Consider the following 26,895-nt stretch of genomic DNA (forward strand, 5'->3'; position numbering starts at 1 on the left):
GATATCCATGGGTTACCTACCCAGGCTGCCCTCCTGGCCGTAACTGATCCTCCTGAGGAGCCAGGACCCCAGGCACAGGCCCTCGAACCCAGCAACGTTCAAGACTGTTTTCAGACATGGTCTCACTTTGCAGCCTTGACTAGCTTAAAACTATGTAGGCCAGGCTGGCCTCCAACTCACAAAGATCCACTTTGTTGTGTTGGGATTAAAGGTGTGTGCCACCATGCCTGGAAACATTCAGGACTTATAAAGCAGTTATTATAACTACATTCTAAGATTCACAGGAGAATACACTCACAATAAATGAACAAGTAGAACTGTCAGTAAAAATATAACAATGAGGCTGGAAAGATGGCTCAGCAGTTAAGAGCACTGGTTCTCTTACAGAGGACCAGGCTTTGAGTCCCAACACCCACATGCAACTCCTAACTATCCAGCCCTGGATATCTGCTGCCCTCTTCTGGCCTCGGTAGGTACTGCATGCACAGGTAGGCATGTAGGAAAAACACAGTCAATAAATCCAAACCAGGTAGCACATGCCTTTCATCCCAGCACTTGGGAGGCAGAGGCAGACAGAGCTCTGTGAGTTCAAGGCCATCCTGCTCTATATAATGAGTTTCAAGACAATCAGAGCTACACAGTGAGATTCTGTCTTGAAAAACCAAAACAAACTAAGAGAACCAAATTGGCCAGTCCTGGGGCCAAGCCAGGGACTGAGCTTCCAAAGCCTTGCACGTTAAAATATGGCTCAATGTCTATTTCACATTCACTCAGGAGGCAGTGTGGTCTGTGCAGTGAATTCTAGGCCAGCTTTAAGTTTCATTAAAAAAAAAAAAAAAAAAAGAACTTCTCAAACCCACCAGAGCTAGGAAGGGTCCTGCACCCTCATTTAGACCCCCTGAAGAGGGGGACATGACACTACGTGACCACAGCGCCCACGATTGCCACCTGCCTGCCTGGTGTCCATCGAGTGAGGAGCAGGCAGAGAACTCCCAAGCGTCCCAGGGGCTACAGTTCAGCTCAGTTCCTACTGCTTGTGTGGCCTGTTTGAACTGCCGACCTCCATGTGGACCCATCCTGCACCTCTCCACAGGCCTCAGCCCAGAAGCCCGGCCACTTTGCTCAAAATCTCTCCAGCTGGTTCTGCTGCTGCTGCTGCTCCTGCTACATTACCACTGCAGTGACTTAGGAAAATGGTCAAGAAGCCCACAAAGTCCCAGGTGGAGCAGAAGAAAATCACCTCATACTTGGGAAACTGAGGCAAGAGGACCACTGTAGAGAGCCGTGCACGGCCGTGCCTCAAAGATGGCGCGGCATCTGGTTTCTGCCTTCCCGATGGCAGATGCTCCTTATTGGCTAAGGCTAGGATCTGGCTTGCTTCTGCACACCTGGACCTAATCTGGCTTGCTTGCATATCTCTGACCCTAGTGGCATTGTCCACGTGGCACTACGGGGTTTATTGCCCAGTGGCTATAAAGGGCGTGGGCTGACTTTCCTGATGGAGTGACTGTGAGAGTGACTGGGAGTGTGACTGTGAGAGTAACTGCGGGGGTGACTGTGAGTGAGAGAGAGAATGGGAGAGTGAGTATGAGTGTGAGAGAGAGAGAGAGAGTGAGAGAGAAGAAGAAAATTACTTTCCCCGGGGTCAGAAGATTGTTCAAGTTTCCTGAATAAACTGCTTGGAGAAGAGCCGGGGTCGCGTCTTCCTTGCTGGTCGAAGTGGATGCGACAGACCACTGCAGGTTCAGGGCCAGTCTGGGCTACAGGGTGAGACCCTGTCTCAAAAAATTTATATATACGTGTGTGTGTGTGTGTGTGTGTGTGTGTGTGTGTGTGTGTATGTGTGTGTATAAGATACTATGTAGTCGGTTAGTGGTGGCACATGCCTTTAATCCCAGCACTCAGGAGGGTAGAGGCAGGTGGATCGCTGAGTTCCAGGACAGCCAGGGATACACAGAGAAACCCTGTCTTGAAAAAAAAAAAAAAAAAAAAGATACGACACATGCCAAGTATATAAATGGACTATATTATAGAGAGATATATATGTACATATATGTATATACATAGATATATACGATGATGGGGAAAGCGAGCACGCCACATTTAAGGACTTTGTAAGTTCAGAAACTAAAATTAGAAAACCTCAAAAGCAACAGGAGGGCCGAGCAGACGGCTCAGCACTTGCAACACAAGGACCTGGACCCCAGCACCCTTAGAAAAGCCAAGCATGGCGCAGACCTGGAACCCCAGCGCTGGGTAGGGACAGAGACAGGAGGATCACTGGGAATTCCTGGCTGCCAGCCTAGCTCCAGGATTGGTGGGACAGCTTGTCTCAAGGGAACCATCTACAGCCATGGGATTCCACAGAAAGCACTCAGAAAGTACGCTGGAGAAAAGACAGCCTCTTCTGCAATCGGTGCTGGGAACACTACACGTGAATTCATCCATTCCTTCTCTCCTCTCTCTCTCTCTCTCTCTCTCTCTCTCTCTCTCTCTGTGTGTGTGTGTGTGTGTGTGTGTGTGTGTACAGAAATCAACTCAGAATGGACCAAAGACATTTTGTTTTCTGAGATACGGTCTTACTATATGACACAGGCTGGCCCAGAACTTGCTTATGTGAGCCCCGGCTGCCAAGCACAAAGACCCTGCGACTTGGGCTCTGAAGCTGGGACCTGGCTCCCAAACCTTTAGAGACTCATCCACGAGGACACGGGGATCAGAACAGGCACGGGACATACTCAAGCCAAGCCTCCCTTCCCCAAGTGGGCACGTGCCTCCTGCTGTGGCCAGGCTGCTGCAGTCCAGCCTGGCAGCCACCCAGAGGCCCTCCAGTGGTTCAGAACTCCAGGAACAGCAGGTCCAGGCCTGCCTTTCCCCCTGGGGGCATCTGGCTTCTGCCTGTCACCCTGATTCTGAGGTGAGGAGACGGGGACCCTGCACCGTGCAGTACCTGGCTCACTGAGGGCAAAACAGCCAATTTTGTCACCACTGGTGAAGGGGGTAATCCACTGCTTCTTCTGCTCTGGGGATCCGAACTTCAGGATGGGCCCCAAGTAGAGAGACTGGTGGGGAGAGCGGAGAGTTGGAGGCTGCTAATAATAAAATTTTTAAAAAAGGATGAATAGCGTCATCTGCAGGAAGATGGCTAGAACTGAAGATCACTCTGTTAATGAAACTTAACGTTCAGAAAGTCAAACGTCAGGCTGGGTTCACAGCTCAGTGGTAGAGACCTGCCTAGTGTCCCTTAAAAATAGAGGAGCAAGTGCATGATGGGTAAAGGTGCATGCTGTCCAGATGGGTGACCCACACTGTGGTATGCACATGCACGTGCGCGCGCGCGCGCGCGCGCACACACACACTTAAAAATTAAGATATGATGGCTGTAGTGGTGCAGACTTTTAATCCCAGCACTTGGGAGGCAGAAGCAGTTGTCTCTGAGTTGGAGGCCAGCCTTGTCTACAGAGAGTTCTAGGACAGCCAGGACTGTTACACAGAGAAACCCTGTCTTGAAAAACAAAAAAAATGTGCCAGGCAGTGGTAGCATATGCCTTTAATCTCAGCACTTGGGAGGCAGAGGCAGGTGGATCTCTGTGAGTTCGAAATCAGCCTGGTCTACAGAGCGAGATCCAGGACAGGCACCAAAACTACACGGAGAAACTCTGTCTCGAAAAAACAAAAAAACAAAAAAACAAAAAACAAAAAAAACAAAAAAAAAAAAAAAAAGAAAGAAACCTAGACAATATAAAATAGCTTACAGTATAAAATTCACAATGACCACTATCCAGTTTTTTAAAAGTCAGTGGGTATGTACAAAAACAGAAGTCCAGGACCCCAGAGGAACAAAGATGCTTGGGTGATAGAAATAGTCAAGCAGTGTGTTTAAAGAACAACTATAAATATACTTCATATGTTAAGAAGGAAAGGAAGCCGTGAGCCCAAGGTTGAAAGCCGTGGGCAGATGGTTCAGTAGGCAAAGACAGCTGAGCATCCGCGTCCAATCTGAGACCCACATGGCGGGCCACGAGAAGACTCCAGAAAGTTGTCCTTTGTCTTCTGAGTGTACACACACGAGCACACACGGGGGCACACACACACATGCACACACGCACAAATACATTCATATACACATACAAATGCACATATACATGCACATACAGATACACATGCATTCATACATGTATACACACGCATTCATACATGTATACACACGCTACATAAATAAATTATAATAGTGTAGTAGTTTGAATGTAATCTCATAGGGAGTGGCACTATTAGGAGGTGTGGCCTTGTTGGAGGAAGTCACTGTGGGGGCGGGCTTTGAGGTTTCCTAAGCTCGGGAGACCACCCAGTGTCAGTTGACTTCCTGTTGCCTCGGAGATGTAAGACTCTCAGCTCCAGCACCATGTCTGCCTGCATGCTGCCATGTCTCACCATGATGGTAACGGGCTGAACCTCTGAAACCGCAAGCTGCCACCTCAATGAAATGTTTTGTTTTGTTTTTTTATAAGACTTGCCGTAGTCATGGTGTCTCTTCACAGCAATGAAAACCCTAAGACAAATGTAAAACATGTCAGAGAAGACTAACAACCATACTGGGCGCCACAGAAGTAAAGACAGAACAACAGAAATGCCCCACGATGGCAGAGGAGAATCTTAAGTTTGAAGAACACAGCCTGTCCCTGTCTCAAGAATAGACAGGCCAATGAGATGCTCATCACTTGCTGCCATGCTTGATAACCTAAGTTCAATCCCCAGGACCCACATGGTGGAAAGAGATAACCAACTCCACAATGTACTAAGCATATGTATGCACATACAAACATACACATATTTAAATATATATATAAAAAAAAACGGCCCAGGATGAGGCACACGGAAAACAGCGTGGGAGACAGTACAGAGCAGGAAACCATAAACATGTCGGCCATCCTAACATTGAAGAAACAGGCAGGAGGATCCTGAGCTGGGGCAGCCTGGACTACACACTCCCAAAATACAAGAGCTGGTTGGTTCAAAAGGTCTCAAATCTCACCGTTTATATCACCTAAAGCAGCCATGAGTCCAGCTGTAGACGATCCATCCAAAGGCCCAATCTCCCCTCCCCCCCTCCCCCCAGGACTGTGAAGTTAAAAGACAAGTTAGTTACACCCAAATGCATCGGCAGGCCAGGGCAGAGCAGGCCTAAGACATTCAGAGGGAAGAGAAGGGGAGGAGGAAAGGAAACACGATTCCAAGCGACTCTGGAATCCAGCTGCCAGAACTCCAGGTCCCCAGGTTGGGAACAGTCAATCCTCCAGCCTTGGTGCTCACGACTTCATCCGTTTTCCCGAAAGTTCCATGTGCCCGCAGCTGGGGGATTTCCATCAGCCTCTTTGCTGCCTGTAGACTTTTAGGCAAATTCCTGCAGCCTGCGTTGATTCTGCTCTCCGTTCTGCTCAGCATTCGGTGGTAGTGAAACGCGGCTGGTGTGAAAGCCTCGAGAATTCTGTGGGTCACCCATATCACGAGGATTCACACCATGCTCCAGAGCTTCCTAGAGCCCCATGTAAGAAATAAAAAATACATCCGGGCCAGGCGACGGTGGCGCACGCTTTTAATCCCAGCACTCCGGAGGCAGAGGCAGGTGGAACTCTGTAAGTTTGAGGCCAGCCTCGTCTACAGGGCAAATTCCAGGATAGCCAGGGCTCCACAAAGAAAATCTATCTTAAAAAAAAAAAGGCGGTTCATTTCCAAAGTGCCTGGAGTCTGCGTCGGCCCAGCCGCCAATGCAGAGGGAACACCAGGCCCCTGGCTAACGCCTCCTAGTCCAGCTGCCTCCACCTAGACTAAAATGAAGGATTATTCACAGCTGAGCTTGCCTAATGGCCTGCAGATGTGACAAAGCCGTGTACCTGAAAAGCTTAAAATAAACAGGATGTACGATTCGGAGACGAGCGCATGCGTGGACGTTGTTGAGAAACGACTCTTGGGTCCTTCCTCCACCTCCCAAGGGCTGAGGTTACAGGCATCCTCCACCATGAGCTGTTTTGTTTTTTCAAGACAGGGTTTCTGTGTGGCCCTGGCTGTCCTGAAACTTGTTCTGTAGACCAGGCTGGCCTTGAACTCACAGAGATCCGCCTGCCTCTGCCTCCCGAGTGCTGGGATTAAAGGCATTAAAGGCGTGCGCCACCACCGCCCGGCTCACCATCAACACTTTGATGTGAGACGGAACCAGAGCTCTGTGCATGCCAGGCAGATGCTCTACCAAGAATCACTCTTCAGGGACTGAGCGTTGTGACCTGCCCCGATTTCAGGGCTCAGACTCATTTGGTCGCATGTTCAAGGCTATCTTCAGCTACAGTGAGGTTGAGGCCAACCTGGGATACATGAGACCCTGTCTCCAAAACCTAAAGACACAAGAAGTTTTGGGTCAAGCATTACCCGACCACACACACACACACACACACACACACACACACACACACACACACACAAGAGCCAAAGTGATGGTTCATACCTGTGATCCCAGCCCTTGGAAAATTCAAACAGGAGGAAAACCGTGAGTTCAAAACCGGACTGGGTTAGAGACAGACCTTGTCTCAAGACAAGGATAAACCTTGATGGTTATAACTCAAGTGGCGTTTTTAATTTTAAATTATATTTTTAATGGTGTGTGTAAGAGAAAGCGACAGAGACAGAGAAATCTGTGCAAGGGAGAGGGAGGGAGAAAATATGAATCTGTGCACTTAAGGGCTAGCCAGAGGCATCGGATCCCGAAGTTTCAGACAGTTCGGTTCTGGGAACCAAGCTCAGGTCTTCTGCAAGAGCAGCATGTGCTCGTTTTCTCTCTCTCTCTCTCTCTCTCTCTCTCTCTCTCTCTCTCTCTCTCTCTCTCACTCACTCTCTCCCCCTCTCCCCCCCACCTCTGAATATTGCTTTTAATTCCAGGGAGGCAGGGGCAGTTGGATCTCTGAGTTTGGGGCCAGCCTGGTCTACATAGTGAGCATCTGTTTCAAAAACAGGGAGAAAAAAAAACTAAAAAGTTTCAACAAATGTAAACACTATAGATGTTCTGAGGCCACAGTACAAGTAGGGTAAGATCATGACAATGGGCATGGAATTTCCTTTTTGGAAAAGTTGGCTCTCAAACACAGCCAGCGTCCTTAACGGCCACTGAACTGTATGCTTTGAAATGGTTAAAATGGTTACATTTATTACACTAATAAAAAATATTTATTTTTATTTGTGTGTGTGTGCGCCATGTGCGTGCTGGTGCCCAAGGAGGCCAGAAGAGGGTGATGGGTCCCCTGGGGCTGGAGTTACCAGCAGTTGTGAGCTGCTGAATGTGGGTGCTGGGAACCAAACTCAGGTCCTCTGCTAGAGCAGTTAGTGCTCTCCAACACGCCCCCCCCTCCCCAAATAGTTTTAAAACACAATACTGACAGTGTCAATCAATAAAGCCAACAGCTGGTTCCTTGGAAAGATGAACATAATCAATAAAGCTAACGGGCGCAACTTGGGCGATTAGGAATTAGAGTCGCTGAGCTAATCCCATGTCTGAGTCGAATCCGGACAAAATCATCCAACTGATCAACACTGAGGGACGGTCCACTAAGCCCCCAGCCTGGACACTTCAGAAAGACCAGAGTCACAAAAGCCAGCTGCAGGCTGATGTGCTGTCCCATGTGACCTTGACGCCAAACTCAATGCCTGGTCTTAGGCCACCAGCCCCGCGCAACACTGAGAAAACCTGCCGATCTGAACAGAGTCCCAGGCTCGTGCAAGTTGAGTTTCCCAACCCAGGGAACTGCCTTAGGACATGCAACCGTCTTCAGCATGTGCACCTGCCGGAGAACGTGGGTGTAAACGACCAGGTGTCTGCAGCTGACTCCGCAGCAGTTCAGGTTCAAATGCACCCAAGGGGAGAGTTCAGAACTCAAGTTCTCTCGGGAGGCAGACGTAAGTGGATCTCTGTGAGTTCGAGGCCAGCCTGGTCTACAGTGAGTTCCAGGACAACCAGGGCTATACAGAGAAAGACACTGTCTTGAAAAACCAAAAAATAAAAGAAACAAAAACTCTAAGTGAACAAACACCCACGTCCTTGCTAAAGCCAAGCTGCTGCCACCACCACCTAGGAGAGTGACAGACTATGAACTCACGACAGCCCTTTGCAACACCTCAGTGTTGAGCACGGCTCAATGCCAAAGTTACTTCACCATGGAAAGGGGGACTCCTGAGCTGCCCTGCACCCCGAGGCCGGGCACTAGTCCTGAGATGTAGAAATCCACGTGAGCCAGCTCTCTGGCCACAGCTGACTCATTTCACTGCGGGGCACAGCTCGTGCCTCTGACAACCCTTAGATGTGACAGCTGGGTCCCAGTCAGGCACAGGCTCAGTCTGGGCTCTCCCGGCCACACACCCCATCCCTCCGGCACCACTGACAGGACTCACTGGAGCCCTCCCTCCGAACATGCATGCCCACTGTTCCTAGCTCACAAGGTCCCCGCCTGAGGGTGACTCAGAGTGGCAGCCACCGGCCCCCGAGGTGAGATGAGCTAAACTGGATCCAAATCCGACTCTACCCTCGGCAAGTCTGGCTTGGACTTGAGCCCACAGAAGTAAGAGAAGATTTCAGAAAACCTAGAGGGAGAGAGAACCCTCTGGCACTCACCTGGAACCAGGAGGAATGGAGAAAACGGTCACTTCTGCAAGCTGCAGGCCTCCCTCTGCCCTCAAGAGCGTTGGAAGGAGCTTCCTGAGACAGGTGTGCCTCCTTCCGAGGAAGGCAGCCCGTGTCTGCCCCGCCCCACCCTGGGAGCCCACTTGAGCAGCGGCACACCCAGAATCTGAACTCCCAGGACGAAGCTCACATCGTCACTGAAGGCCAGCCAAGGGCACAGCGGTCCACACGCGACAGCTCCTGTTGCCATCTCCCCGGCCCAGCTGCTCTTTGGGGGACTGGGACTTACAAAGATGCCCTCCAGTCCGAGGACCCGTCTCCCTGCTGGCTGCTCGCCCACTAAGCCGGGCGACAGACCCAGCTTTCCCACACCACACATACCGTTGGGTGAGGGCTGTGGCCACAAGACCCAGTGAAGACAGACTCGGGAGGGTCGGGCACAAGCGTTTTATTGGCCACAGGCAGCCTGCAGCTGCCCAGCACAACACACACCTGCACTCACTTGTCCTCTAGTGAGGGCCCGAGACCCAGCCCCCAGCCATCCCAAGGCGACCCTGGAGATCCAAGTGCTGAAACTCCTGGGCCACCCCCTCCTCCTCCTGACCCCTGCCCTGTCTCTTGTGTTCTTGCCGCTGGGCAGCAGGGCTCTTGGGAATGGCACTGTAAGTGCCAGGGTGGTTTAGCCCTCCCATGGCCCTGCCTCCAGCAGGCCACTCAGATGAAGAAAGGCACTGTTGGTGGGTTGTAAAGGAGGAGCCAAGCCCAGTCCTGAGCTGACGACTCATTTCTTCTTGGTCACAGGTCACAGCAGCCGGCCTTTTCTCTCCCTGAGACAGACGTCCCCCAGTCTGACTGGGAGGGTTCAGAATGAGGCAGGGTCCCCTTATGGTCGGACCAGGCCTCAAAGTTAAGCCACGAGGCTCTGCCTGCCCTTTGCCTCGGTCCACGGGCAGGCAAGCCCCCCCAAAGGGCTCAGCTCCGGTAGTCCCGGAGCAGGTGCCCCGCGATGACCAGTCTCTGGATTTCGCTGGTGCCTTCATAGATCTCTGTGATGCGGGCATCTCGATAGTAACGCTCGGCTGGCATCTCTGTCACGTACCCCATGCCGCCCAGGATCTGGATGGCCTAAGATGGAAAACAAGGCTAGGAGGGAGAGGTCGCCCACACGGGGGAAAGACAGGGTAGGGACTCGGGGAGCAGCTGGGGAAAGGGCCACACCCGTGGGTCCGTGCTCACCTGGTGGCTAACGGCAGTTGCAGCTTCAGAGGCAGCCAGCTTGGCCATGGCCGACTCCTACCCACCAGGAATGGCAGAGTTAACACCTTCACTTTCAGAGAGACCCCCAGCTCAACCCCTCCATGAGAGGAGCGTGCACAGCCTCCCCCTTAGCACAGTGAACGTGCAGGCCTCCATCTGACTTCTTCTTCAAAGGCCTGGGGTGCCCCCTCCCCGACTTCAGGCTAGGCCTTGGGAGCGCCCCCCCACAGGCACCTTGGTGAAGGGCTTCTTATTGTCCTTCAGCATGGCGGCACGCCAGGTCAGCAGGCGGGCACTCTCCAGGGCCAGGGCCATGTCTGCCAGCTTGAACTGCAACAATCCAGCCCCATCCATCAGCCGGGGCTCCCCCTCCCAATGGTCAGGGATGGGGGTGGGAGGCCGGGGGTGAGGTAACAGGTGAGCCAGGGAGAAAGCAAGGCTACCTTCCCTCAGCCCACGCCCAGCTCCTGAAATCCCACCCTTCAACCCCCTACCTGGATGTTTTGGAGCTTGGTGAGGGGGGCCCCAAAGGCATTGCGGTTCTCAGCATATTTCACAGCGCAGTCGAGGGAGGCCTGGGCGATGCCCAGGGCCTGGGAGGCGATGCCAATGCGGCCCATGTCCAGGGTTTGCTGTGGGGAGCGCCCGGTCAGTGGCTGCAGGCTGGGCCCAGGGCCGGTCCCCAGGGTGCTACCCTACTCCAGGCTCACCATGGCTATCTTGAAGCCCATCCCTGGCTCCCCCAGCAGGTTCTCCTTGGGGATGCGACAGTCCTCAAAGATGAGGTTAGCTGTGGATGAGGCCCGGATGCCCAGCTTATCCTCCTTCTTACCCAGTGTGAGCCCGGGAGTTGGCATGGGAACCAGGAAGGCACTGATACCCTGTAAGGCCCCAAGAGTTAGAGTGACTCCCGGAGCTGCGAGAGCCCCACACAGACACCCGAGCTCAAGGCCTGCCCACCCCAGCCCCAGTACCCTCTGCTGGCTTTGGGGTGCCAAACCCCGCTGGGGAAAGAAAGGCCCCACCTCAGCCCCAGCAGGAACCGCCAAGAAAGTTCTGGCCTAGAGACCGCAAGGGCGCCCCAGGGGTGTACTGGCTCATTCTGGGACCCCACCTTGTTCTTCTGGGACCGGTCTGTGCTGGCAAACACCACTGTGGCCGAAGCCTCCCACGAGTTGGTGATCCAGGCTTTGGTGCCATTGAGGACCCACGAGTCACCGTCTTCCCGGGCCGTGGTGGAAGCAGCTCCTGCATCACTGCCGTTCCCTGCCAGGAACACAGACTGAGGACCCTATGCATGCACCCCTCAGGGCACAGGGCATCTGGCGGTGAGCCCCGGCTGCCAAGCACAAAGACCCTGCGACTTGGGCTCTGAAGCTGGGACCTGGCTCCCAAACCCGACTCATCCACAAAGACTCGGGGATCAGAACAGGCACGGGACATACTCAAGCCAAGCCTTCCCTCCCCAAGTGGGCACGCGCCTCCTGCTGTGGCCAGGCTGCTGCAGTCCAGCCTGGCAGCCACCCAGAGGCCCTCCAGTGGTTCAGAACTCCAGGAACAGCAGGTCCAGGCCTGCCTTTCCCCCTGGGAGCATCTGGCTTCTGCCTGTCACCCTGATTCTGAGGTGAGGAGACGGGGACCCTGCACCGTGCAGTACCTGGCTCACTGAGGGCAAAACAGCCAATTTTGTCACCACTGGTGAAGGGGGTAATCCACTGCTTCTTCTGCTTTGGGGATCCGAACTTCAGGATGGGCCCCAAGTAGAGAGACTGGTGGGGAGAGCGGAGAGTTGGAGGCCACCCCAAGACTTACTGTCTCCAGAGGCCCTCCCGGGGGACTACAAGGAGACGAGTCCAGGAGCCCAGGCTGCTGGAAGACACATGGCCAGGGTCCACACATGCTTCCCGAGCTGTGCCCAGGATCCAGGAATGCTCACGTTGTTGACGCTCATGATAACTCCGGTGGAGGCGCAGGCACGGCTGATCTCCTCTAGGGCAATGGAGTAGGCCAGGTAATCCAGGCCCGCACCGCTGAACTCCTCCGGCACATCCATGGCCAGCAGCCCGAGCTCACCCATCTTCTTCACCTGGCCCCAGGAAGAGAGAGCTCGTCAGCCGCAGCTGCCACAAGCCTACTCTTCCCAGCTCCAAACCCCGCAGCCTGAGCCAGAACCTGCACACTCAAGCCAGGGACCCTAACGTTCAGATGGACCCTAACGTTCCCACGGTGACCGGACCCCCCAGCTGAGGTCTGCACAGCAGCACCATCCATTCCGGCCATGCAGCCTCCACACTTGGCAAGGCCTGTATCTGCCCACAGCTGCAACAGGGAACAGGTAGAGGATGCCTACTCGAGGATGCACACACGCGCACCACAGGACCTTTGCACGTACCATTTCACTGTTTACTCAATTATATCCTCCCCACTTAATACAGTTCACAGCAGGAAGTCCCCATCTATTTCCCGCTCCCTCTGACTATAGCCTTCTCCCCTGACCACGAGGACAGACACCTCTTGGGGTTTTGTTTTTTCTCTTTACTGTTGTGTGCCCAGTGCCAGTGAGGGAATGGATCAGTGACACATGCTTGGGGTCTCTGAGGACGAGGACAGCAGTGGCAATAGTTAACTATGCAGTGCCCACTGCACAGCAAACTTTCTACTTAGTGATGGGTGTGCACGGGTTTCTTCAGCCGCTCTATGAAAGCAATACTATGTTAACCTCCTAGTAAGGTGGAACCAGGGCTCAGAGAGGTTACACAATCTGCTCAGGGCCACAGAGCATCGAAGGCATCAGTTCTCAACCTATGGGTCCCGACCCCATCGAGGTAGAATGGCCTTTCACAGGGGTTGCCTAAGGCCATTGGAAAACACAGATATTTACATTATGACTCATAACAAATTAGTTATGAAGTAGCAACGAAAATTTTATGGTTGGGGGTCACCTCAACACAAGGAGCTGTATTAAAGGGCCGCAGCGTCAGGAAGGGTGAGAACCACTGCTCTAAGGGGTGTGAGTGGGTAGGATTGAAAACTGAACGAGCCGGTTGTGGTGGCGCGCACCGGTAGGATTTGCTGAAGGAGGCAGAGGCAGGAGGATCATGAGTTCGAGGCCAGCCTGAAAAAAAAAAAAAAGAAAAAAGAAAACTGAACGAAGAGAATCTTAGCTTTTTCCATCACTCAACTCGACCCCCCGAGGACCCAGCAGATTCCTTCACCTCTCAGCCTGCTGTCCAGAGAAGGGTGGACCACACCCTACCTGACGTCGGAAAGACCTAAGACCTCGGGGGATCTGGGACAAGGATGGAGGAGGGTGATCGCTACCATGAGATCTTTTACGGTCAGTGCCCAGTGAGGGCTGGTTCCATGATCCCCTGCAGCTACACAATGCACAGCTCTAGGCAACGGCACCCGACGTACCCTCCACACACTTAAATGTTTCCCTTTATTTTTATTTTGTGTCGTGAGTGGTTTTTTTTTGCCTGCATGTGTCTGCACCATGCGTGTATAGCGCCCACAGAGGCCAGATCCCCCGGGACTAGAGTTACAGTTATGAGCCACCGCGTGTGTGTGTGTGTGTGTGTGTGTGTGTGTGTGTGTGTGTGTGTGTGTGTCTGCGCGCGCACACTGGGAATTGAACCATGAATTTGAGTTGGGGAAATTGTGAGAAGGGGGAAGGGAGGGGAGAGATGGTGTAAAGTACTCATGCATTAAACTCTCAAAAAAAAAATTCTTTTGAGGCAGGGTCTCTTGTAGCTCAGGTTGGCCTGGAGCTTGCTATCACCTTGGACTTCTCATCCTCCTGCCTCCACTTCCTGTGTGCCAGGATCACAGGCAGACACCACTTCCTGTACTCAGTTATGAGTTTCTTGGACTCAAAGCTAGGGACCTATGTTCACCATGCCAGCATGTACCAAATGGGCTACATCCCCACCCACATTAGTTTGTTTTTTTTTTCCAGTTTTTTTGAGTTTCAAATAAGGGTACTCTGCACCATTCCCATACATCCATACACACATAAAAATATACTGAGTTTAAAAAAAAAAACTATTTAAAAACACTTTTTTTCCTCCACTGAGAAGGGTCTAAGGGTGCTGTGTTAAGTTTCAAACCCGGGACAAATGGCTGAGATGCCATTTAACCTATCTAAGCTGGGTCTGGCCTCAAGGCCCTCAGTCCCTACCTGTTGTGGGGTGTGGCTGGCATACCCCGCCCCCCACCTTGAACTCTCCAGCCCAGGGGCTGGGCAGCCCTTCCCCCAGAGGCTCTTCCCTCTATAATCCAGGTATTTTGGTCACACACACCCCCTTTTGTACCTTTGGCCTCCTGGCTGCTGCACCTGGCTCCCCTCTCTCCCCTCTCCCTTTCCCTCCCCCTCCACACATGGCCAGCTCATCACGGTCAGGTCACGTCCACTCTGGGCTCTCCCAGGCATCCCAGTCTCTGCCTATGTTCTCCCTTTTACCTACAATAAACTTTCCCCTCCTCCAACCCTAGAAGCAGCCATGGCCTTAGAGTCCTTTCCTTTTGATTTTTTTCCATTCCCTGGGCGCCCGCAAGGCTCAGGACTCTAAACCTAGTACCCTATCCCCAAACAAAACAACCACTGCAAGGCTAAGAACTCTGAAGCTGTAAACGCTGGCATTGTACACTTATATTTCTTTTCTTTGTTAGTTTAGGCATAAAAAGACTGAAGTCCAGTTTGGTTGTGAAATGGCCAACAAGGCAGAGGCTGGCGCCAGCCTTCCTGAGGCTTGCCCACTTCCCACACAGCAGCCCCTCGGCTCCTCGGCAAACCTGCAATTCCTATTCTGGAGAAATAAAACCATTCCTCAGCAAAAAGCTCAGAACTCTCCAAGCTCTGGGTTCCGCAGAGGTGGCTCAGAAGACGTTGAGTGTCATGTCTGGCCTGTTTCCTCAGCAGAAGCTCGTGATCATAAGGAACAGGTTCCCGTGAGCTGCTTCGAAGAGGGCATGGGAATGCCATATGCAGCACACAAACATCCAGACGTTAGCTATAGGTGTTGTTATTAGTATGCTTTTGCTCTGGGGTTGGTTTTTATTGGTTTGGGAATTTTGTGGGGGTTTTGATGATTCTGTTTGGTTGGTTGGTTTTTGTGATCTCACTAAGTCGTTCAGGCTAACTTTGAACTTGGGACCCTCCTGCCTCAGCCTCAGGAATATATCATGCTTTACTGCTTAAATTCTTGTGGCCTTTAAAAAAAAAAAAACAACTTTAGGCAGGGTGTCCCTCTACCGTCCTGGTTGGCCTCAAACTCACAGAGATCTGGCCTTGGCCTCCTGAGCACTAGATTCTCTGGGATTAAGGGTGTGTGCACCACCCCCCAGCTCTTTGCTCTCTGGCTACATTCCCTTTGGGAAGACCCTACTTTCTCTATTCTACTCTTGGCGGATTTTCTGCCTGTTTCCAGTTGAGCTGTTAAAAAGGAAACGAGACGCAAATGTTCTTGTGCGTGTCAGTGGGTGAACAAAGGCACCCGGTTTGGTTGGACATATCTCCAGGGGTCACTGGTCACAGACAGGCTTGACCCTGGGGATGGTACTGAGCACGACACACCCGCACACATGGCGGAAGTGGAACCGGGAGGAGGAAGTCATGGGGCAGCTCAGGGTGGGACAGTGACACACCTGCCCCACCTCAGCTGAGGACGTGCCTGGTGGCTATGGAGTCACACGGCACCGGTCAGTGTTTGCCTCTCTCTCTCTCTCTCTCTCTCTCTCTCTCTTGCAGACAGGGTTTCTCTGTGTAGCCCTGGTCGTCCTAGAACTCACTCTGTAGATCAGCAGACCTCAAACTTAGAGATCCGCCTGCCTCTGCGTCTTAGGTGCTGGGATTAAAGGCGTGCGCCGCCACAGCCACAGCCACAGCCACAGCCACAGCCACAGCCACAGCCACAGCCACAGCCTGGCTTGTTTCTCTTAACTGAGGATGCTGCCTGCTTACTTCCTGTCTCGGTTATTGTAGAGGGTTCTAAAACCTCAGAGTCCAGAACAGAATTTAATGATTGTGAAGACTCACACCACGGGCCCCTGGCGTGCTGTGCTGCTGCTGGGCCTAAAACCCCAGCGCTCAGGAGGGAGCCTGGGACAGAAGCATTGTGACTTGTGAGTCCAAGGTTACTTAGCAAGACCCTCTCTTGAATAACAAAGCCCAAAACATTTGAGGGATTATAAAACCCAGAAGAAAGCAAAATTGATCTGTCAACGCGTAGGGAGATTTCAACACACGGCCGAGTCCAGGGCAGTGGCCTCTCTGTTGCTCAGACACCGGAGTCTGAGAGACTGGCTCTAAAATCCTTCCCATCCACCAAGCATGTAGGTGTCCCTGAGGTCCCACGGATGGCAGGGAAGCCACCTTCAAGTTGGAATGATGTTGTCAAGCCTCCCCTGTCCCCCAGAGGACCAGAGTTCAGTTCCCAGCACCCACATCAGGCAGCTCACAACCGCCTGTAACTCCAGCTGCAGGCGATCTGACGCCCCCTTCTGGCTTCAGAGGGCACCTGCACACACCTCACATACCCCATCCCACACACATAAATAAAAATAAAATAAATCCAAAGGGTACAACCACAGAGGCCAGCTCAGGGGTAATGCACCTGCCAAGCAAGCCTGGTGACCTGCGTTTGATCCCTGGAGTCTATGTAGAGGTGAAGGGGAGAAGCATCTCCACAGTCACCCTCTATCTCCCCACACACGCCATAGCATACACACACCCACAAACACACACACACAGCATACACGCACAATAATGATAATAACAGTTAAGACAAAAAAGAATATGGTATTAAGAGGTCCACTGTGCCAGGTGTGGTAGGTACAAGAGGCTAAGGCAGGCAGAGCTCTGTGAGTTTGAGGCTGGTCTGATCAACACAGGAAAGTTCCAGGCCAGTCAGGGCCGCACAGTGAGACCCGGTCTCAATAAAGCAAACAGGGACTGGAAAGATGGTTCTACGGTTAAGAGCACTTGGTGCTCTTTTCTCGTTTTTCGAGACAGGGTTTCTATTTGTAGCCTTGGCTGTCCTGGAGCTCACTCTGTAGACCGGGGTGGTCTCAAACTCAGAGATCCACCTGCCTCTGCCTCCCGAGTGCTGGGATTAAAGGCGTGCGCCACCACAGCCGGGCTGCACTTGGTGCTTTTTCAGAGGACCAGGGTTCAATTCCCAGAACCCACAAGGTGGCTCATAACTGCCTGTTAACCGCAGTTTCAGGAGATATAACGCCCTCTCCTGGCCTTGACAGGTATTACATGCACATGATGTAGAAAAGCAGGCACACACATACGCATTAAATTAATAAATAATTCTTTTAAAAAGTTTTACAAATTTCAGTAAAAGGCCTGAAGCTGAACAAAGTGAACCTTCCGAGCATGTACTGAGCTTCCTACCTGAGGTCTCAGTGCCTCTGGCCGCGGCCACTCACACAAGAGCAAGTGGCTGAGGCTGCTACTCTCACCTGAGCCGCGGGGAAGAGATGCTCCTTGTCCAGCTGGGCTGCAATGGGGACCAGCTCCTTCTCAGCAAAGTCACGGCATGTCTGACGCAGCATCTGATGTGTCTCGGGCAGTTCCACAGACTGGTAAACAGTATGTAACCTGCGCCAGTCTCGAGGATGGAGAGCTATCAGGGAAGAGCAGGGGTTAGGGAAGGGCAATGGAAGAGATCTTAAGATTTTATTTCTTTTTACATATCTGTGTTTATGTTGGTGCACATGCATGGAGGTACCCACAGAGGCCAGAAGAGGGCGTCAGATCCCATGTACCTGGAGTTACAGGCAGTTATGTGCTGCCCAACATGGGTGCTGGGATCTAAATCCAAGTCCTCTGCAAAAGCAGCAAACGGTGAAGTTGGCGGGCGGGAGGGGGGGGGGGGGCGGATGGGATGGGGATGATCACAGGCTAGCCTAGGAAAATTATCAAGACTCCATCTCAGACGGCTCAGCGGTTAAGAGCACTTGCTGCTCTTGCAGAGGAACTAGCAAAGTTCCCACCACCCATGGGGTGGCTAACAATTGTCTGTAACTAAAGTTCTAGGGGATCTAATCCCCTCTTTTGGCCTCTGGACAAGTATGTTTTGCCAGCATACACATAAAACAAAAATAAACTTTTAAGAAAAAAAAAATAGAGTACTACTCCAGATCCCCCACCCTCTCTCAAAGGAAAAAAAAAAAAAAAAACTTTATTGATACAATGTCAGTAGCTGCTGCTGAAAAGCCCAGGCTAACTGAATGCTTCACTGCTGGCTAAACACTTGCATCCCCAGTATAATCCCAATTATAACACCTCGGAGAAGGGTTTAAGTTTCACTGGGTCTGGATTTCCATAAAGTGTGGAAAACAACAGCGTACAGCTCCCAGGAGTGGGAGGATTAAAGAAGTACTAATGGCTGATTTAGCACAGGTCTGTTGTTACTGTGGATCTGGATTAGCCAGAGGAAGCGCTGGTCAGTGTCAGGGTTGCTACAGATGAGACAAAACACTATTATAAACAAAACAAAACTAAAGGCTAACATGGTTATGCAAACACCCGTTAGATGCCGGCCGCTACGACTTTATACGCATCCTGTCATTTAATACAACTCCGAGGACAGTAACAGTTCACACTTAGACTAGTTGATGCTGAGCGTCACGTCCAAGGTCACAGGTCGGAGTTCAATGCCAGGCCTCAAAATTGGAGGACCAACTCACCCAGAACCTCGGCTGGGACTGAAATGGGGGATAGGGGTGTGGATGCCGCCGCGCAAAGAGGAGCTGGCGACGAGGGTCCTACGGGAAGGGAGCCGAGCAGGGGCAGAGATCGCCGCAGAGCCCGGGCCGGGCACCCGCCAGAGGCCACCCAACTAGGGCAAAGGCCGCGCGCAGCCGGGGGTGCTGCCCGCTCGCCCGCCCGCCCGCCGGCCCGCGGGGGCCGCAGCAGGACCCGCCGTCAGCATCTCCGCCGGGCGGCCGGGCCTGGGGCTCCGCGGGGACAGCCTGGGTGCACTCACCTCGGCGGAGCGGGCCAGGGGCCCGGGCGAGCAGCGCGGCGGCCATGGACACCGACATCCCAGACCTCAGACTTGCAGCTGCGAAGTGTTCCGGATGGCAGGGCCGGGGGGCGGGGCCACGCCCACTGCCCACAGGGGCGGGGCCGGCGCGGAGCCTGGGCCACGCCCATCTCACGGTAGCGGGAGGAGCCCAAGACGCGCTTGCGCCCTAGGGACGAGGCCGCGGGGAAGTTAGTCCCGCCAACCAAAGTGAAAATTCTGTCCTCTCCTTTTCCAGCCCTCTTCTTTAGGAAAGCTGCTTACAACGCAGAGGCGTAAAAATAAAAACAAGGGGCTGGAGAGATGGCCCAGCGGTTAAGAGCACTGACTGCTCTTCCAGAGGACCTGGGTTCAATTCCCAGCACCCACATGGTGCTCACAACTGTCTGTGACTCCAGTTCCAGGGGCTCCAACACCCATGGCAAAACACCAATGTACATAAAATAAAAATAAAATAAAACAAAACAAGCAAACAACCCTAGCTTTAAAACCCTCAGTTCGAGAACCCATTCCCTAAATCCAGTTCTGTACAAAGAGCACACCCACACACCCACCCACACACCCACACACACCCTCAGCCCAGGCCTGTAATCCTAGCTAATCCTGAGGATTGCAAGTTCCAAGTCTCCCTGTGTTACAAAGTAAATTCAAGGCCAGCTTGGGCAATTTTGTGGTATCTGGCTTCAAAATAAAAAAAGTATACATAGGGCTGGGGACTACAGGTCAGTGGTAGAGCTCTTGTCTAGAGACATGAGGCACTGGGTTCAGTACTAGGGAGAAAAGAAAAGAGCTAGTCCCTACCCCTGCCCACCCTGCATCCTGACAGTGTGATTGATCCCTGGCTCCCTGACCAGCTTTGCCCCGTCCATACACGGCAGGCAGCTTCTCTGTTTCTGCCTGGATGCTCCTCTTCACCTCACCAAGGCTGTCTTGCTAGCCTTCCTCCTCCACTGGGATTAAGGGCGTGCTCCACCAACTCCGGCTACATCCGCACTTTGCCCTTGGGAATGTTTTTACTTTTTATTTCTCCCACTAGTCCTACTGTTTCCAAAAAGGGCTGGAGGGCTCAGTATTAGGCCCATTGCACGGGGCTGCCAGGCAGGAAGAACCCTGCCGCCCTGAGATGTGAAATACAGCTACTGTCCTAAGCACCTCCTAGTTGGGAACAGAGCCCTGTTGGGAGTAGGGGTGCTGCTCCTTAATGCCAAGGGTTGAGTCCTAGCGCCTCAGAAAACCTTCACTCTGTGCCGGAAACTATGTCAACATCCTTTGGACTACAGGGCCCACCAAGTCTGTTATTATTCCTAGCTGCTTCTGGAGTCACATGACTGCGCGTGTGCTGTCGGCAGTCAGGCAAAATGCTTAGTCCTGCGAAATCTGTGCGCAGTGTGATCACGTAATATATGCGCATGCGTAGCATAGCTACATAAACCCATATACGCATGCACGCAGTGACCTATAAAAGCAGGCTCTACCCGCTCCCTGTGCGCTCTCTCTCCCCCTCCCCCTCTCCTCCCTCTCCCCCCTCCCCCTCACTCACTTCACCTCTCACCCCCTCCCCCTCCCCTCCCTCTCCCCCTCCCCTTCTCCCTCTCCCTCTCTCCCCCTCCCTCTCCTCCCTCTCCCCCCTCCCCCTCACTCACTTCACCTCTCACCCCCTCCCCCTCCCTCTCTTTCCCCCCCTTCTCTTGTCTCTCCCCTCACTCCCTCTCCTCCCCCTGCACCTTTCTTCTCAGTAGGCACACCCACCTCCACCCTTTCCCTGTCCTAATAAAAACTCTTATAGTGGGTTCCATTGTACCTTGTGTACCAGGTAAATAACACCGACAAATAAATAACACTAACTCGACCTTCACGCCCTCCCCTTAATCTGTCTCTATAGAAAGCTATTGGGGTGCTGCCCCACGACAGCCTTCACCCAGAGTTCCGGAAGAGACACGACCAGTGGCAGATTAATCTGAGGGGTTCTCTAATGAATCTATGCACACGAAACTCTTCAGTCCATACACTTTATTCTTCTGAGTCAATTCTCTCTCTACATAGCTTCTTTTCTGCTCTCACACTTAGCTCCTTTCTTGCCTGATTCCCTCTACATTTTTCTGCTGTTCCCTCTAAATGCTATCTTAATTCCCTCATCTTTTTTTTTTTTTTTTTTTTTTTTTTTTTGGTTTTTAGAGACAGGGCTTCTCTGTGTAGCTTTGCTCCTTTCCTGGAACTCACTCTGTAGACCAGGCTGGCCTCGAACTCACAGAGATCCACCTGCCTCTGCCTCCCAGTGCTGGGATTAAAGGCGTGCACCACCACCGCCCGGCTAATTCCTTCATCTTAGTTCTGCCCCATCTAGGTCTTTCTCATCTCAATCTTCCCCACCTAGTTCTTCCCCATCAGGCTCTTCCTCATCTCCCATCTTGGCCTTCTAGTTCTCCATCCAGTTCTCCACTCTAGTCCCCAAGTCTCTGAGGTTTACAGTTATACACCCCTGCAGTAGCAGTGCTCTGGCTAAGGCAAGGTCACCAGGTTTGAATTCTTACAGGGTCATAAAGGCAGACAAGAGTTTTCCTCAGGCAGTGATGTCAGGCTTTCTTTTACAACCCAAAAGGGGAGTGTTTAAGGGAGGAGGTCAACTAAGAGCTAAAATTGGTTAATGTATCAGAAAAAGGGAGTTTATGTGCTCAAACTACATTCCTAGAAGTGGCTAGGTAAAATGTTAGGAGTCTATGATGTTAGCATAAATACCACTAAGGCTGTATAAGAAAGGAGGGTCTGGGTTTAATTTGCACAAGAAACAAAGCTATGCACCAGACCTAGGAGACAGGTGGTGTCTCCGTAAGGGTGTTTACCTTAATTCAGGAGACTCAGAGGTTTGTCTGAAATGCTTTGTCCTGTCTGCCTTTTGGCTCTGGATGCTAGAGAAGTTTATCAGTAAAATACACTGTTAGAGGTTCTTGGGGGAAGTTATGAGAGAACACAAGAAATTCATAGCAGGAAATAGCTGACATTAAAAGCTGAATACCACCAAACACTCCTTGATATTTGGAAGAATTCCCTGATTCCTCCAGGTGTAGCTTTACCATATTCAGCTGTATTCCTACTACATTCCTGTGGCTCGTAGCATTTCTCCCTGGAACCAGACACCTGTAGTTAGCACTGACCTGACCTGCTCACCAAAAGCCTTACATCCCTCCATGGAATCGATCCACTTCCTAGAAAACAATAAACTGCAGTAAAGGTGCAGTAAAGGATTAGAAATGTCCCCATCCATCCACTTCCCCCTCCCCCCAAAGTCTGGAGCTGCCTTAAAAAAGAAAAAGAAAAAAGTCTTTCAAATAATGTGTTAAACGACTGTTATTAGTCAATACTCTGAGGCCATCCCATCATCCTCCCTACCTGGTCACCAGCTCTGGGTGGAAGAGCAGGTGACAAACAGAGAGGAATACTGGGGCCTGAGAGATGGCGCCGTGAAGTGCTTCACACAGTCTGGAGTCCGTTAGACCTGGGTGCAGCAGGAAGGGAGGCAAAGACAGGGGGATCCTGGGAGCTCACTGGCATCCAGTCTAGAGGACTCAGTAAGAAAAACCTGTCTCAAAAAATAAGATGGCCTGAGGCCCACTGGGCCTGGCAGGCCTGACACTTGTGTTTAAGTAGACAAGAGACCGGCCTTGAACTCATAGAGATCAGCCTGCCTTTGCCTCTGGGATGCTAGGATTACAGGCATGTACCACCAAACCCAGGCCAAATTTTTGAAATATTTAAAAGTAAAAGGGAAGGGCTGGGTGGTGGTGGTGCACGCCTTTAATCCCAGCACTTGGGAGGCAGAGGCAGGCAGATCTCTGTGAGTTCGAGGCCAGCCTAGTCTACAGAACAAGATCTAGGACAGGGGCTGGAGAGATGGCTCAGAGGTTAAGAGCACAGGCTGCTCTTCCAGAGGTCCAGAGTTCAATTCCCAGCAACCACATGATGGCTCACAACCATCTATAATGAGATCTAATGCCCTCTTCCGGCATGCAGGCATACATGCAAGCAGAACACTCTATATATAATAAATAAATCTTTAAAAAAAAAAAAAAAAAAAAAAGATCTAGGACAGCCAAGGCTACACAGAAAAACCCTGTCTCAAAAAAAATTAAAAAACAAATAAAAAGGGGGGGGGGACAAATTTATTATGGGCCTACAAGATGGCTCAGTGATTAAAGATACTTGCTGCCAAGTCGGATGACCAGAGTTCAACCCCCAGAACCCACATTTGTGGAAGGAAAACTGACTCCCACAAGTTGTTCTCTTGTTCTCTGCCCTCCACCCACACTCAGAGGCATGTGTGCACACGCACACACACAGATAATGTAAAAAGAAAAAATGTCATGTTTTTCAACAGAGGCCAATAAGTATGCCGGAAACGATCTAAAACAAATTTCCTTCTGTTACTGGGGACTGTACACATACTAGGCACCTATTCTAGATCTAAGCTGTACCCCGACCTCAGGGTGTACATATGTCTAAGGTTTATGTTTTTAATGATGTGTAAGTGTGTCTAAGTGAAGTTCAGGTGCCCCAAGAGACCTGGAGTCTGGTCCCCTGGAGCTGGAGTTACAGGTGATTGTGAGCCACTCACTGTGGGTGTCGGGAACCGAACTCGGGTCCTCTGCAAGAGCAGTACACATTCCTAACTGTTGAGCCTTCTCTGTAACCCCTGGAAATGTTTTGGTTCAAAGTGTACACATAGATCCAGGGCAGGCACCAAAACTACCCAGAGAAACCCTGTCTCGAAAAACAAACAAAAACAACAACAACAACAACAAAGTGTACACATTTTCTAGGAGAGCCAGAATTAGCTGGAAGGACAGGGGAAGGGGAAGAGCTGGTTATAAACCCACAGGAGCCCAGGGGTGTTCAGGGTGAGGGACGTAAATGTTCTGCAGTGACTGTGGTAGGGATAAGGTTGTGTACGTGTGTCAAAATGTGTGGGTTTTTGTCTTTCTTTGACGATGGGGCTTGAATCCAGGGCAAACACTGTATTACTGAGCTATACCCCAGACCAAACTGTACTTTTGATTTGCTTGTTTTCTAAGACAGGGTCTTGCTATGCAGCCTAGGCTGCCTTTGAACTAATTCTCTTGCCTGGGTGCTGGTATTATAGGCAAGTACTTGAAATTCCTACCTCTAAAGTATACTCATTTTTTTTGTTTTGTTTTGTTTTGTTTTGAGACAAGGTCTCTCTGTGTAGCCCTGGCTGTCCTGAACTCGCTCTGTAGACCAGGCTAGCTTTAAACTCACAGAGATTCACCCGCCTCTGCCTCCTGAGTGCTGGGATTAAAGGCGTGTGACACCACCTCTGGGCTTTGTACTCGTTTTTTAAAAAAGATTTTATTAATGTATGTATGTGCTCACATGAATGTGTACTGTGTGTATCCAGGTACCTGTGGAGGCCAGAGGGAGTCAGATCCCCTGCAACCGGAGTTCTAGGTGGCTGCAAGGTACCTGATGTGGGTGCTGGGAACCAAACCCAGGTCCTTGTCAAGAACAGGAAGCCTGTCTCTCCAGCCCTAAACTGGACTGTTCTGTTTCTGAGACAGTGTACTGGCACCTGTACTGGCCTGCCCTTAGGGTCCCGACAGGATACACCTCAGCTGCAGCCACTGAGAGAACCCCCTGTGCACATCCTTTATAAAAGGCGGGCCCTGTACACCTCCTGACTTTCTCTTCCTTGGCTCTTATCCCCAGGGACCAGTCTCTGTCCCCTTCTCTTTCCTCCTCTCACTAAACCTCCCATGTATATGGTGTGACTCCTTCCCACCGGTTTTAAAATACAACAGACAGGTTCTCATTATGTGGCCTTAGCTGGTCTGGAACTCGATAGCAAACCCAGCTGGCCTCAGAGATCCACCGGCCTCTGCCCCCAAAGTGCAAAGATTAAAGGGTGTGTCACCATGTTGAGTTGAGAAGTGTACTCACAAATGAGGTCAATTTTATTGTCACTTTATTAAACCTGCCTTTAGGGCCGGGACACAGCTCATTGGAAGAGCACTTGTGTAGTATTCATAAAGCACCAGCTTTGATCCCCACCAAAACCCCAACGGAAACCATAAAAACAGGCTTTTTTAAAGAAACAATAGGGCGTGTATGGGTGCTTTCCCTGTATGGATGTCTGGGCGTCACATGTGTGCCTGGTGCCCTTGGAGGCCAGGAGGTGGGTGGTGTTCAAGTCCCTGGAACTGGAGTTGAGGACAATGGTGAGCGTGGTGCTGGGGACAGAAACCAGGTCCTCTGGGAGAGCAGCCAGTGCTCTAACCACCAGGCCATCCCTCCATCCTTTCATCCCTCCAGCAAGTAAATGTTCAACTCAAAGTCCCTGAGTAAAACACACAGTATTAAAATTTGGTGAAGCCTAATTCTGTTCCCCAGTTAGAAACGAGGGTCACCAAAGTCAACAGAAATGCAATAGCTCAAGAAAGAAACTGGGAGCCACCACTATGGCCCAATCAGGAGACAAGACAGAGGGGACGTACTGTGAAAATTTTTATTACTGTCTCTTGTGGTAAAATAACATCTTATACAAATAAAGTCACCTGGTTGGTTCTGGAATGAGGATCTTGGGTAAAGTGGGAAGGACAGAGATGTTTCTCATGTTCTGTGAAAAATAGATTTACAGGGAAAATAGACTTTCACAATTTCGATGAAATCACACGATCCTTTGTGAAACAAGGTGGAGGGGAACCTACCTCCCCCGCCCGCCTGTGGCTATGATGCTCTGGACACGGAATGTGGACACTGTCAGGATCTGAGTCTGTGGTCAGGCCCAGGCGCTGTAAAGCACTGTCCTTGGAATGGGAAATATCCAAAGCCTGGAGAAGCTTCAGAAAGTCCGTGCAAGACAGCGCTGAGCTAACCGGAGACAGCAGCTGATCTCAGCCCCAGGGACCGGCACCTTCCTCCTAGGCTTGTGGTTTAGAACAAAGAAGAGCAGATCAACTTCATCTTCAGAGAGGCAGAGGGCAGGGATGGAGATCACGCCCTGCTCACAGCAGGAAGGCTTCTGCCTGGCTGCTGGGAGGTTCTCCTGGGAGCGGCCATCTGCTCAGATTCCTGCTCTTGACACAGGGCATGGCCTCCCCACACTGGAGCAATGGTTTTCTCTCTCACTGCATCACAGGAAGCCACTGTGGATGGCTGATATTCCTGAACACATGACTTCTGACTCGGCTTCTGCTTGTTACTTGCAAAGCATGAATTCCAGTTTCCATAAGTCAGGTACAAATGGTGGAAAACAGCAAGATGCCTCCCTAGGAAGCCAGACACGGACCACTGGCCTTCAGCAGCAAAGGAGGACCAGTCCATCCTGCCAACAACGACCGAACCCCGGTCTGAGTGGTCTTCAATGTGACCATGGCCAACTGACAAGGGGATGCAGCCCTTCTCAAGCCAGTATGTCCAGCTCCTCCATCCTCTGGTGCTTTCCAAGCAAAAGCCAGCACTACAGGCAAGAAACAGCATGCCAGAATACAGGAGCAGCCCAAATTGGGCTCTACTGAGCAAAGATCCCACAGCCCAGGAATCTCTTCCTGGGTAGTATTTATTTAAATACTGAAAAGCAAATCTTTCCTCATCAGACCGAAACAGAGCAAGGAGCACTCTGAACTGTATCAAGAACATGCCCATCCCAGCAGAGGAGCCACGTGAGAAAAGGTACAGAGAAGCTCCTGTCTGTCACAGGTGAGGAGGGAAGGAGGGTGCAGCAGGTCCCCTGCAGAGTATGGGCAGAGCACACTTAAGGCACCTGGATTTGGAGTGGACTCCAGTTCTGAGATTCACTAGAGTGGTCAGGAGGTACCCACCCGGAGGGCACCTGGGCTCTCCCGTCTCAGTGGGTAAATCCAGTGCAGCATGAAAGGTAATTAGGGCTTTCTCATTCCGAAGGCTTCCAGCACACGGCACTGTCAGTTGCTG

General features: G+C 51.5%; 1 protein-coding gene across 1 annotated transcript; it reads right to left on the reverse strand.

Moving 5' to 3' along the window:
* Positions 1–9,131: 9,131 nt before the first annotated feature.
* Positions 9,132–19,408, reverse strand: Acads (acyl-CoA dehydrogenase short chain). The gene is made up of 10 exons (XM_059249007.1): positions 18,916–19,408; positions 17,387–17,550; positions 11,853–12,002; positions 11,574–11,685; positions 11,031–11,182; positions 10,627–10,797; positions 10,411–10,548; positions 10,151–10,246; positions 9,896–9,952; positions 9,132–9,784 (listed from the first exon to the last, which is right to left on the reverse strand). The coding sequence occupies exons 1-10, from the start codon at positions 18,971–18,973 to the stop codon at positions 9,632–9,634; spliced, it is 1,251 nt and encodes a 416-aa protein (XP_059104990.1). The 5' UTR covers positions 18,974–19,408; the 3' UTR covers positions 9,132–9,631.
* Between the last annotated feature and the right edge of the window lie 7,487 nt (positions 19,409–26,895).

Source organism: Peromyscus eremicus, chromosome 23 (genome assembly GCF_949786415.1).
Source record: "Peromyscus eremicus chromosome 23, PerEre_H2_v1, whole genome shotgun sequence".
Lineage (NCBI taxonomy): Eukaryota > Metazoa > Chordata > Mammalia > Rodentia > Cricetidae > Peromyscus > Peromyscus eremicus.

What these genes read in the sequence shown, in the direction of transcription:
- Acads (XM_059249007.1), bottom strand. Translation starts at nt 18,973, where the DNA reads ATGTCGGTGTCCATGGCCGCCGCGCTGCTCGCCCGGGCCCCTGGCCCG. An exon ending in CCCTGGCCCGCTCCGCCGAG is followed by an intron (nt 17,551 to 18,915) that starts GTGAGTGCACCC and finishes CTTCCCTGATAG; the next exon opens with CTCTCCATCCTCGAGACTGG. An exon ending in ATAAGAAGCCCTTCACCAAG is followed by an intron (nt 9,953 to 10,150) that starts GTGCCTGTGGGG and finishes CCTGGTGGGTAG; the next exon opens with GAGTCGGCCATGGCCAAGCT.